The sequence below is a fragment of the Acanthochromis polyacanthus genome, chromosome 5 (genome assembly GCF_021347895.1).
Source record: "Acanthochromis polyacanthus isolate Apoly-LR-REF ecotype Palm Island chromosome 5, KAUST_Apoly_ChrSc, whole genome shotgun sequence".
NCBI lineage: Eukaryota > Metazoa > Chordata > Actinopteri > Pomacentridae > Acanthochromis > Acanthochromis polyacanthus.
The window spans coordinates 32,383,739-32,398,132 of NC_067117.1; the positions used below are offsets into that span (position 1 = coordinate 32,383,739).

General features: G+C 38.6%; 1 protein-coding gene across 2 annotated transcripts in view; it reads left to right on the plus strand.

Moving 5' to 3' along the window:
- Positions 1-2,970: 2,970 nt before the first annotated feature.
- Positions 2,971-14,394, plus strand: part of podxl2 (podocalyxin-like 2) — a 52,157-nt gene continuing 40,733 nt past the window's right edge. For both annotated transcript variants that reach the window (XR_007942053.1, XM_022220340.2), the window contains exon 1: positions 2,971-3,277. Coding sequence is in view for 1 of the 2 variants with exons in the window: in XM_022220340.2 (XP_022076032.2) it covers positions 3,253-3,277 (25 nt within the window). In the remaining variant the exon portion in view is untranslated. The remainder of the gene's footprint in view (positions 3,278-14,394) is intronic.

The following is a 14,394-nucleotide window of genomic DNA, read 5'->3' on the forward strand; positions in this document are numbered from 1 at the left end:
AAAAAGGATTTGGGAGAGGGATTTAGGATTGACCTTTGAAGAAAGTGCATGGTCTAACATATGCGAATCTGTATATTTCCCATTTATTAGTAATAAAATTAAAGAAGCTAATTTTAAATTTATCCACAAACCATATCTATCACCCAGAAAGATGAATAAAATATCAAACAGCATTTCTGCAGACTGCCCACGATGCAAAATGGGAGATGGAACATTTCTGCATATGTTTTGGGAATGTAAATGTTTGACAGTTTTCTGGAGGTCAATCCATTCCTTTACAAAAAATACATTACAGAAGTCATATGAACTTAAACCTAATTTCTACTTGTTGAATGACACACAAAATCTCCCTTTAGATAGAAAGAAATGTAGATTACTAATTACAAAAACATATTTTGCAAAGAAATGTATACTTCTAGAAGGATCACTCTCCTCCCATTTTTAAGACATTTCTTGCCCCAATTTCAGACTTCTTACCATTGGAGAGGCTAACTTTTGAGAAATACGGTCAGGGTCAAAGTTTCATAGAACTATGGAATCTGTTACTTTCAAGTTTGAATACTTTTGCAAAGAATGACTGAAAATGAGTAGACATTGGTGTTCCTTATAATGTACAGACTATAAAAGTAGGTAAATAGTGTAAACAATGGTTGCTGCTTCTATTTTCTTTCTAGGTAGGGATGTCGTAGAAGTGACCTGTATATATATATATATATATATATATATATATATATATATATATAAGTGAAAGGTCATTTGTTGTGACAAAACATTTTTTTTTAAAAATTATTACGTCCGGACACTTGAAAATACAAAACAAAAAAAATAAAACAAAAGCAATTAAAAAATAAATGAAAGAAACAGAAGAGTAAATTAGGTAATTAATAAAAATTAACAGTTAAATGAATTCAATATTAATATATATATATATATATATATATATATATATATATATATATATATATATATATATATATATATATATATATATAGGACTAAAGGTCTCTTAACGAACATCCCGATTGTGAAAAGTGAAATATTATTTGTTTTTTTTGGGGTTTTTTTTGGTTTCGTGTCGTTATTGTATTTATTTTTATTTTATTTAGTTTTTCTTGTTTTTTTCTTTTGGTAATATTATGTTACGTAATTATAAAGGATGTGTATGTATGTATGTGTAGGTGTGTCTATGCATTTTTGTAGGTATGAATGTAGATGTATTTGTATCTGTATATATATGCATATATTATTCATTTCCTTTTTTTTTCTGTGGGTGGATGGGTTGGGGGTTGGGGCACAGTGGGGCAAACAAAAACAAAAAAAATGGGTGTATAGTTTTGTTAATGTTATGGAAAAGAAAAAATAAATTAAAAAAATTAAAAAATGTCATTTTAGTTCATAACAAACATCCCACACTAAGAAAAAAAAGTGCTCATTGAGATTAACTCCTGTTCAAATAATGCTCTGGAGAGTTTGGTCCCAGGGTGTGTTCCAACACTACTTATATGCAGACAGAGGGAGTTGTATATAATCAAGAAAAGTTGGGACACTTGTTGGATTTGGTATCACCAGCTTTCAAGACTTGAGCAACCTTCATTGCTCAGACCTGCCAACCTTGGCGAAATATTTTGCGTACCACTTAATCTCACACACGCACGCACAAACACGCACGCGCAAACACGCATGCACGCACGCACGCACACACACACACACACACACACACACAGCTCGCGCTCATGTCGATAGGAAAAAAACTCTCGGTGCTTATTTCCCTGATATGACATCGTATTTGCAACGTGAAAGTAACATTATTAACAGTACATATTTGCCAAAAGACACACACGTACACTCACGCGTGCACACACACACACACACACACACACACAAAAACACACACACACAGAGACACACACACCATTTTACCGTTTTAACCGCCAGCTGCTGTGGGTGGGGGCACAGGGAACGGGGAGAGAGGCGGAGGGAGGCAGAGGACAGGAGAGAGCGGGCCAACAAGGGTTCGGCAGATTCTCTGCTACTCTATGATGATTGGTTGAAATTGCACCACTACACTGCTGCATCCTGTTGTCAGGCATGAGTATTGCACGTCCACATTTCTAACAGCACTCACAGATGTCTGCAGCTTTTTGAGTACTTTAATGAGGCGGAGCGTACCAGCGTATTTTGATGTCAAATTGCATACCTGCTACGCAAAATGTGTACAGGTTGGCAGGTCTGATTGCTGCAGAACTGCTTTAAGTTGGTAAGCCATTCCTTGTTCCCTAAAAATGACCTGTTTGTATAATTCTGAAATGTAAATTATTTTTCAGCTTTTTGTAACGTCACCTTTTTTAAACCTCTGGCAGTTCACCGCTTACCTTTGTACCATTTCAAGCTATTCATTGGACTTGAACTACTTGAAATTCAATAAAAAACTGGAAAAATTGTGGTGTTCTAAAGCTTTTGACTGGTAGTGTACATGAAAACACATACACGCGCTCTCGCTCTCTCTCTCACAAAAACACACACACACACTGTGTTTTCCTATCCTTGTGGGGACCTATTCATATCTAACCCCTAACCCTTACCCTAACCCTAACCCTAACCTTAACCAGACCAAGACAATGCCTAATCCTAAAGAAACGTTTTTGCACTTTTACTTTTTTCAGTAACAACAACATGGCCAAGAAAACAGTTTCCCCTCATGGGGACCCAAATGAGGTCCCCACAAATGACATTTCTTTTGGTTTTCCTAAGGTTGTGAGGACATTAGGTCCCACAACCCCTATAATTACCCCCCCCCCCCACACACACACACACACACACACACACACACACACACACACACACACACACACACTTTTTAATTCGTCAATTTTGCACTGTAATGTTTTTTGCCATTTATTTTTCACCGTATTTTCCGAGGCGTCCTTGAAGGCATCAGTGACTGAGCTGCTGCGGCCTCTAGCGGTCAGAGGAGGAACAGCAGTCACCGCCACACGCTTCATCTCTCAGATGCTTATTGTGGGCGGTGCAGCATCTCTGCCTCACATAACCCGTCCGTCCGTTCGTCCTTCCGGGTGTCCATCCGTCCCTCCGTCCCTCCGGAGGCAACTGGAAGTTTAACCCGCACACAGAAGCCGAGAGGCGGCGGCCATGAGCGCTGCGTCCCGCTGACATCCAGCATCCAGAGAGCCGCCGCAGCTGGAACCTGCGATCCGAGCGTAGAGAGCGGAGGAGGGGAGCACTGCAGCAGACATGCCGGGCCTCATCACACTGGCTGGTGAGTCCCTGTTTTCACGTCTTCCCAGCCAGCATACAGCACACACTGCAGCACACATTTCATATTTCACCCTTGGAGACGCGTTTAATGCGCAAAAACGCACAACCTGCTGCAGAATGTGGATCTTTGCAGACTTTGAAAAACATCAGACATGCAGATAAAGTCACTCCTGCACGTTTTAACCCTCCGAGAGGTTACGATTTTTTATCCTGCAGTGATAATATCAGCATTAATTATTATTATTATTATTGGTAGAAAACAGGGTGTTGCCCGTTTTAATGAAGCTTCAATTCTGCGAAGTAGATGGATGCAGCTGAGCGGTGTGTAGGAGGCGCGCAGTGCACTTAAATCAGCAGCAGACACACACTGCAGTGTCTGACACACACACACACACACACACACACATACACACAGACCAGCTGCTGGGCACGAGGAAGCATCATCCTCATCGTCCTCCTCATCATCACCAACAACAGACAAGTTGAAGCAGTTTTGCATCATTATAAATGAAAGTAATGCAATTTTTCTGATTAATTCACGTTTTTTGTTTTTTTTGTTCTTTTTTAGAATATTTACTTCCACATATGAAAAAATCTCATTGTCAAGACTCTAAATGTGCAAAAACTACCCTGGATGTGTTTAAATTTCTTGTTTTCTCAACCCAAAATCCAAATCTATTCAATATACGATGATGTGAAACAGCAGATTCTCACAGTACATTGTATATGTGTGTGTCACTGTCACATTCAGATGAACAGCATTTTGAGTATAAATAATAAGTTATTTGTGATTTATTGATGGTTTTTTAGGATATTTGTGGCATATTTAGCAAAAATAATCTGTAGATTAAATTTGCAGTTAACTGTTTAGACTCCAAAATGTGTGAAAATGACCCTTGATGTGTTTGAAATTCTTCTTTTCTCAGCCCAGAATCCAAATATATTGAATATATAGTGATTTAAAATGAGAGAAAAGCAGCAGATTCTCACATTCCAGAAGCAGGAACTAAATTAAACTGTTGGTTAACCGCTTGGCACATATAAGAAAGACTGTGCCTTTGTCATATTTGCATGTTTTTGCTGAATAAATGACTTAGTTGACTGACCTAATTGCAGTGTTGAGAGCGGTCTGTTTTGTGCATTATGGGATTTAGCTTATTTAGCAAAATTATGTAGAGCATATTTGCAATAATTCCATAGCTTTGACTGTAAAATGTGTGAAAATAACCCTCAAATTCTTGCTTTCTCAGTCCAAACTCAAAATATATTCAATATACAGTGATTTAAAATGAGAGAAATCTGCAAATTCCTCCGTTTCAGATGCAGGATTCAGATTAATTATCAAAATCAGGGCTGCAGCAGCCATATTCTCATCATCTGTTAATCTGCCACTTAATTATTTGGCCCAATAAATGTATATGTATACATGAAAAAGAAATGCCACATTGTTACATTCATTTATTCTGTGAAAAAATGACCTAAAAACATAATTTTAAGTATAAATAATACATTATTTTGTGATGTGCTGGTTCATTAGAATATTCATTAGAATATAGCTTCTTTATCAAAATAACCTGTAGATTAAATTTGTGATTAACTGTTTAGACTCTAAATGTGTGAAAATGACCCTCGATTGGTTTGAAAGTCTTGTTTTCTCTGCCTAAAATCCAGATATGTTACGGTAAATATATAGTAATTTAAAATGAGAGAAAAGCCGCAGATCCTGACATTTCAGATGCAGGAGCTAAATTAATGATGAGAATATGTATCGTTTCTTTAGCAAATAATCTGCAGATTATATTCAGTTTTAACTGTTTAGACTCGAAAATGTGTGAAAATGTGTTTAAATCTCTTATTTTCTTTGATTAAGAGTCCAAAAACCCAATTATATTCCTTGTGCAGTGGTGTAAAACTAGAGAAAAGCAGCAGATTCTCACATTGCAAAAGCAGGAGAATTAACAGGATAACTTACTTAAACAATTATCAATATTTTTATTACAAGTACATCTGCTGGTTAATTGTTTGCTCTCTTAAATATTGTGACAATGCCATGGAACAGAAGCAAAATGCATATTATTTATTCAAATATAGAATACCATCACTAGATGAATGATTTAATTGTAATAATTTGGATTGTAAATAACACATTTTTGTTTAATCATGGATGATTTGTTAATAGAAAAAGTAGAATATTCAGTTTTTTTTGCAAATAATCTGCACATTATATCTGATACTGGAAAAGGCCCCAAAATAATGTGTTTCTTTGTTTGACTTTTCTGTTTTCTTGGATAAATAGTCCAAAAATCCAAATATATTTTTTATTCAGTAATTTCAAACAGAGAAAAGCAGCAAATCCTCAATCTCCATCATCAGTCAATCACAGTATAATCAGTTGCCTGTTAATCATTTGTTGCTTTAGAAAATATATAAAAACAACTGATACAGGCCAAATATATTAATTTTACTGTCACATTTGGATGTTTTTGCTTGAGAAATTACTAAAACCATCAACTGATCATCAGAATAGATGACTAATTGATGGATTTATTAGTACATACAACACAATAGCTTTATTATAATAGATCAGAACCACTTGTTTATATGTTAAAGACTAACTCTGGGCATTATTTTTTCATCAACATCAGCAGCAGCAAAAAATCTGCTCACGTATGAAGTTCCAGCACTGTCTGCAGTTGTTTCTGTACAATTCAGCTCTCAGTGAAGACAAATTCCAGCCGTTTCTGGTGAAATATCGACATTTGTTATTGTCTCTGTGAAGATTCAATGCTGCAGTTTGTTTCTGAGGTGGAAATTATTTTTTTAACCCAAGACATTTCGGAGGCCTGATTAGAGGAGATAATTGGATGAGCGGTGTTTCCATGTCTTGTTGGGGCGAAGGGGATTTGGGGGAGGGTTCCAGTCCTCCATAAGCTGATTTGAGGGGTGTTAACGCTCGGACCCCCGGAACATAATGTACACTGAAGTAGGGCTGGGCGATAAGACCAAAATTTTATATCCCGATATAGCTTATTTTATACCCTGATACGATATACTTCACGATATAGCATGTTTTTGGTAAATTCAATGAATGAATGGGACCGGGCAGCGGCATACCTTACAAAGTACGGTAGTCTGATCCTTGTCGGTCTTTTTAAATCCAAACCACCGCCATATGACAGAAGTTCCCCCTCTTTTAGGTACAAGCTCGTCGGTTTGAGCTGGTTGTTCGTCATCTTGTTGTTTAGATTGTTCTTCTGAGTCGAGTGCACCGTCTTCCTCCATAGCTGTTTATGTTTTAGCCGCGGGCGCGTGCCTGGGCTTGCCGTAAGGCACGTTGGTGACGTAAAATACTGCCATAAAGTGTGTTTTGCGACACTGCGATATAAACGATAGGATCTTCACATAAAACGATAGACATTTTCTATCGTCCAGACGATATCTATCATCATATCGCCCAGCCCTACACTGAAGAGGAAAACGGTCCCCTCAGATTTCATGGGTCATGTGAAACTGAAACTAAATGAGTTCTGCGGTGCTTATAGAGACCTACATCCACAGTGCAACAACAGAACTAAATGACCATTGTACACCAAAATAACTATTCAAAAGAGCAAGAAACAAGAAAACTATAGTTAATTACAATAACAACAATGTATAAGACCTGCAATTTAATGTGAATTTACATAGCGTGAAAGATTTTATAAAATGTCAGCACACTCGTGAAAACATGACAATCTTTAAGGCTATAAAAAACATTGACGCATATAAAAATAAATAAATTAATATAATAACATACATTGAATAATCCTCCAGTTGATTATTTGGTCCATAGAATGTCAGAAATTCGGGAAAACTTCAACTCTCATAAAAGATACTAGCTTCTGAGCAATTTTCCTACTGAATGCTACATTAGCATTAGGAAGCAACAGGAATTCTAAAACTTAACTGAAATATGAGTCACATTTTAAAGATATTACCTCAGAAAATATATGAATTAGTCTCTCAGATAGTTAAAGTCTCCAAAACTGTTATGTAACTTGAAAAACTTGATGTTATTAATGGTAGCTAAGGTCCTAATGATAGCTTAAAAAGTGCCAGATGTTCACCTGCTAATCGATAGAAAATAGCATTTAATGTGTTGGCATGCTAAAGCAGCATAATTGCTCACTAACAGTAACTTTCAGTAAATCATGTTAGCATGCCAATGATTTTCCTGTTGATTGCTAACATTGGTGATTAGCATTAATTATCTATGTGCACACTAAAATCTCAGTCATATTTTAAACAGTACTACTCTTAAAATATCTGGATGAACATCTCAGTAAGCTAAAGTACACCCCCCCCCACCCCCCCCGCTAACATTTTTCTGGTTTCCCCATGCTATTGTTGTTACTAGCATTAGGAGACAATGTTAGCCAAAATCCCAGTGAACTGGTGTTCAAATTTGAAAGGTGCTAACTCTGGAGATAACTGAATTAGTATCTCTGTTACTTGTGTTATTGGAGAACAGAGCAGGACACCAGTACCCACTATTGCCAACTCCTCAGCAAGGAAAGTCGCTGTTGGCTGTCCTAAAAGTCGCTAAATGACGTCATCGCCTAATTTGCATATTTCCCAGTTTGCATGTAATTGTAATCAACGTTGTAGGAGAGAGGAATAACATTGTGGAAGAGAGCAAAAAGGGAATATAAAACACCCAAAATTTGTTTTTGTACTAGAGGCGAAATGCTGTGGTTTATTTTAGCATGACAGTGAAGAAACATTTTTGTTTATATGGCTCCGTAAGTCTGGATGGGATCTGTAGTGACTGCGCATGCGCGATTCATCTGCGGTCTGGCCGCGGAGTGATGTGGGTCTCCCCCTCCCCTCACTGGGACTGCTGCGGGGTTACTGGACTGACAGCCTGTGCTCTGGGAGGGGGAGAAGCTCACAGCAGCACCTGCTGCTTGTTGAAAACAGTAACTGCAGAATGAGCCGAGTTTTCCTATCAGAGTCTCCAAAACGGCAGAAAAAGTCACTAGATTTGTCGCGAGTCGCTTTTGACAAAAAAAAGTCGCTAGGAGCTTTGAAAAGTCACTAGATTTAGCGAGAAAGTTGCTAAGTTGGCAACACTGCCAGTACCCTCATTGGTAGCATTTTAGCATGCGAAAAGTTTTCCATTTTCCCACTCTTAAGTTCACCATTGGCAATGTTAAGAGCAATAATTGCATTAGCGTCTCTAATAGCTAAAAATCTTAAAAATACAGAAAGTGACATTGATGTCCTCACGGGTAGCTAAAGCAAATTGGTCTTTTAGAGTGCTAACAATTTTCCTCCATCACAATGCTAATATTACCATTAGCATAATTTGCCTGTGTTAGCCTAAAATCCCAGTGAAATGGTGTTCAGATTCAAAAGGTGTTAACTCTGGAGATAAATCCTATCATTCTAAATTAGCATCTCAGTTAGCTATAATATTGGCGAACAGAGCAGGACACCGGTATCCTCATTGGTAGCTACATCAAATTAGTCTTTTAGCATGCTAAAATTTTTCCAGTTTCTCACTCATAATTTTACCAATGGCAATGTTAAGAGGAATATCTGAATTATTGTGCTTGATAGCTAAAAATCTCCAAAATACAGAAAGTGACATTGATGTCCTCACTGTTAGCTAAGGCAAGTTAGTCTTTTAGCATGCTCACAGTTTTCTTCATCCCAGTGCTATAATGTTGCCATTAGCATGACATGGATATGTTCGCCATAAATCCCAGTGAAATGGTGGTTATACTTAAAAGACACTAACTCTGAAAATATATAAATGGGTCATTCCGTGTGGTTTCACCAGATGGTGGTTGCCATACCTAAGTTATACCATTACACTTTTTGAAGGTAGTCACCTTTAACAACTAACATTTCAAAAAGAACAAAAACATACATAATACTACCATTGGAATGACTACTAATACTTGTATCCCAATTTAAAGTACTGAAAAGCAAAAAACGATTTTGACATTACCCATGCCATTTTGAGTAAGAATATCTCAGTAACTACAAATATAACCCTGCTGCTTTTTTTTGTACAGTGATAGAAGACAGATGGAACTGTCTTGTAGAAAAATGTGGGGTCTCTGGTACCTGTCCCACACTGAGATTTTTGCCACCAAAAATAGCCAATTAAAAATCTCGTCCAACTTTGGGAGCTCATATTTTCCAAACTGAGGTACCTAGAAAGCTCCATTTGCTAAGTTATCACACAAGTTTGTGTAGAATGGAACCCAGGGGTGTTAGAACAAGTCTGTGAAGTATTTCTAGTACTTAAAGCTGCTGTCCGGAGTTTCCATTTGTTTTCAATTTATGTATAATTTTTTAACAAAGCTTAAATGTGTTAGTCTAGTTCGATACTATAATATAAAGTTAGTATAACGCGATATGAAAATTTATTCCTGAGCTCCGCCTTCCTCTCATAGACCCCCATGTTATTCCAAAAAGCGCCGGGCACTGCCGACCACTCAGGTTCGAGCTTCAGCTTTGTCATGCTGTCAATCAACGGTTACGCGCACAGCAAGCAAGCCCACGCAGAGGTGGGCGAGCTACGCACTACGCAACCGCACACACATTTGTTTTGCTTGTGGAGGAGAGAGCATCAGGGCTCAGCAACTTCCAGAAAAGTTACCAATCCCACGGCTTGTCAGGCCAAGAGACTGCAGGACGTTTTTTGGCTCGGGGTGCTCGCGTCGCTCCCCGACCACGGCCTCCATAGCCCGCCTGACGGCTTCGTTTAGATGCCCGACCTCTGGAGGAAGATGTTGGGGCGTCTGGGACATACTCTTCGTCAGAGGAGTCATGCAATTCTGAACTCTAGATAGAAATAAATAAACAATGTAACACATATACATGCGTAAATGCACTAAGTTTGATAAACAACGTCATCAAGAGGGATACACGAGTGTAATCACATATTGAAACTTTACTCGTTCGTCCTAGCAGATTCATGTTATTTTGGTATTAGGACAAGTTAGACTCAATACAGAATTCTAACGTAATTCCTTTATTATTTACTAAATGTACTAAATGTAGAAGAGTGGACAACAGCAAAACAGGCAAGATACTGCAGCACTCGGGGAACTCCTGTCAGGTACTGCACGCGTGCACAAATAAAGGGGTGAAATCAGAGGGAGGGAACACCAACAGTGTTTTGGGAGACGCTGCGATTTAAACTCCGGACAGCAGCTTTAAGGTCCCAAACCCCACTCGTGAGTAGGTATCTCTTAATTTTTAGCATTTTTAGCAAGCCCCATGGCCTGCAGAGTGTAGGGAAACACCTGGGGATGTTTGTGGGGCACTAGCTACATGCAGAGGCCTTGTTTACCAACTCACAGCTCTCTGATATGTCTGGAGGCTGAGAAATAAACACTTAAAGATGCAAAAAACCCTGGTGAGGCTTTTTATAGCCCAAATTCTGAAACTTTCAGACCCCCACAACTCAGAAACTATTTGAGCTACAGGCCTACAATTTTGCATAGAAAGTACTTTTGTGACTGTCTAATGGCATGCAAATTTAGGACTAATTTGAAAATGGTGCAGCAACACCCCCAAGGAATATCTGGTCATTTCATCTGGAATGACCCAAATTAGCATCTCAGTTAGCTGTAATTTTCAAGAACAAGCAAAATGTTGGTGCCCTCACTGGTATCTAAGACACATTAGTCTTCTAGCATGCTGATTTATTATGTTTTATTTTTATTTTTGCTGTTTTTCCATCTTAATTTTACCATTAGCATCAGGAGGTAAAACAATATAAAATTACACTGGTGTCCTCGGTGGTAGTTAAGCCAAAGTAGTCTTTTGGCACGCCAGCGGTTTTCCTGTATCCCTGTGCTAATGTTGCATTAGCTTGAGTATGCTATGTTGACTTTAAATTCCAATGAAATGGTGTTAATATTTAAAAGATACTAAGTTTGAAATTCAGAATTAGCTCATCAGTTAGCTGTAATTTTCATGAACAAAGCAGAATATTGTGCCCTCAGTGGTATCAAGTTGCTTGAGCAATTATCTTGTATCCAATTGATAATAGCACAAATAAGTCATGTTCGTCTAAAATCCCCGTGAAATGGTGGTCATATTTAAAATGTACTAACGCTGAAAATATTAAACACAGCTTTGCTCCTCAACAAATGTAATGTGAGTAAAGTATGAATATAGGGGTGCTTTATAACTTCAACAGGGATTTTATCAATTAGTTCCTGGATTTGACACACTTTTTGGGTGGGATTTGATAACTCAAACTGGCCACAGCAGCATGCAGAGATCCAGTCCTCTTTAGAAACAAATTAGCCACACATTTTGTTTTAGTGCACTCATCAGTCAGTACCAATATATCTTTAATGTGATTGTATATATAAAATAAAATCGAAAGTGCAGTCCTCAGCTAATGCAAAAAACACCGTATAAAGAGGTTTACTTTTTTGCGTATTGAGTATATCCGACCCTCGATATCACTCTGTAGTTACAAACTAACAAAGTCATCTCCAGTTTTGATCGCCTCATATCATATGACTGCAAATATTTCTGTATGTATGTGGGTGCTGGATGAGTCATCAAAATATAAAACAGAGAGATTTTGTCATAAATATAGGAAAAAAGTTCTTCCATCCATCATTTGTTATGGTATGTGTGAGTCCTGAACATTTCTATATATAAGTAAAAGGATTTATTGACACTGAAAGTTAAAATTTAATCTGTTTTCTAGAAGACACAATCAATTATGTTCCTATAGTGTCGCAAATGAATAATTGGTTTAAAACATCATAAACCACTTTGACTAACTGAGTAACATCACTGGTTTTCACTCTGTGAAAGGATTTTCCTCTCAGCATCTGTAACTTCTGGTTCGGTGATGATCTTCTGAGGGTATCTCCCCCTCCAGGAGCTGCCCTGTTCCCCCCATGACACCTGGCCTCCTCGTCCAGCTCAGCATGGAGCTTATCTGTGCTAAGCTGATAAGGCTAACTCAGCTGTTCAGTCCCTGCTCCTGGTAGATTTTTCCAAAGTAATTACGCTGCAAACTTGCCTTTGGAGAACAGAGATTTGAAGGTCACTGTGTGGTTGTTAAACTAGGATGTGTAGTCTGAGAAAGATGTGCTTTTATGTGATATTTGGACGCAGAGTTGAGGCTTTATCTGTTTTGTGATGTGTTTGAGGCATAAAATTCAATTGACTGTGTGTGTCTACTGGTAGTTGGCTTAGAATTAACATGTATTGATGTTTCTCATTTGCTACGGACTCTCAGTCAGCACAGCAGGTTGTTTTAACCCTTTAAGTACTATAATAATCGATACATTTATTAAAACGCCTGGTCTTGTTTGTCTATTTTTGTCAATAATTGTGTCAAAAAAATGCCATATATGTAAATAATTTACAGCCTTTTTCCAGGAGAGGTAGAACTTTAAAAATCTGTCAAGTATTTACCATTCTTATGTAATTAGTAGGGCTGGACCCGAATATCCGAATATTCGTTCGCTACAGCGGTATCCAGGCATTAATTTTGGTATCCGAATATGAGACAAGACATGTCTTTCTTGGAGTGGAGCTTTAATATACAGGCTTGCCATTCTTGAGTACAAAACAATGTGAAACTACAGGCGTTGCTTCTCCAGGAGTAAAACAAAAAAAAGGCATGAAACGTGTGGGAATCGGAAGCTCCGTGTTGTCTCTCTGCATCAGCTTTGCACTCTCATGTCACAGGGGGAAAACCCCAACAGCACATCCGGTGGAGTGACACGTCAAAATAAGAGTGGTAATTTCACAATAAAACTCTCTATATTAAAATGCATTGAAACGCGCCTGAAAGGCAGAACAATTTTTTTCCAAAGTTGCAGGGAGCCACAACAGAGGGCTGAAAGAGCCGCATGCAGCTCCGGAGCCGCGGGTTGCCGACCCCTGGTCTGTGACATATACACATATGCCTATGTGATCACCCTCTCCTCCCCCCAGACGAAAATATGAATATTCGGAGCTCGTCTCTTCCCATCGCCTTCGGCCCACTTCGGCTCATCCCGCCATGTTCGGCTCATCTCGACTCATCCATTCGTGTTTGTTACCACCGGCCGAATGACCCAGTGGCTGCCAACTCTGACGTCACGCTTCACTTCGTTACATGAACACAAGATGCTGAAGACCTCCGCTGTTTGGGAATTCTTCAGTTTAACTGAAGACAAAACGAAGGCAGTGTGAAAAATTTGTATCCGGGATCCGAATATTCGGGCCATCTTCGCCACATCCCCCCCCTCTTTGGTTGTGTCCAATTCTATGTAAATACAACAGAATTTACAGCACAAACAGTGTTTTTAACTCATGTGGGTGATGCATTCAGGGTTTCGTCCAGGATTTTTTTAAACTGTGGGGGAGGTCTGCCCGAGTGGAAGACGGGGGGGTGACGACGACGACAGATTTTGAAATGTGAAATTATGACTATTTCAAACTGAATGTTTTTCTAAATACATTATTTATTATCAGGTTTCCAGTACATTAATTGAAAATAATAACTGAAAAGACTAACTTGCAGTAACAACAAACACAACGACAAATTAAAGCAGCATCTAGAAGAGGCTTCAATCTGCCAGTGCCACAGAGCTTGTGCCTTTACTTTATCCTAGTGCTGTGGCAACAACAGTAAACAAAGAGGCAAAAAGTAAAAGGCTGTAGCAAAACTATATACAACTGTGCCCTTCTGTCTCCTGTGAGACTTTTTTAACATTTGAAACTGCATCTGCAACTGCAACTGCACTGTCTATCTAATGGCACAGTTTGCAGCCTGGCTCAGAGCACTTCATTTTCCGTGGCTTTTTGAAGAAGAGCTCTAAGGCTCTTTGATAAGGGAAGTCCTTAAGAGCTGGTCCGTTGATGCTGAGGAGCATGCACGCTGCCAGATGATCCCCCTGCAGCCTATTCCTGAGATCTGTCTTCACCTACACATAAAAACAATTAAAAGTGAGTGGGGTCTAGAAAATTGAGAGAAACCAAACCATCTCTGACTTAAAGTTTACTAATAACCAAATGTCTGACCCTATTCATTGTAGAGAAATCTCTCTCACAGTTGACGGATGATATGGGCAATGTCAACGCAATGGTCGCTAGCTG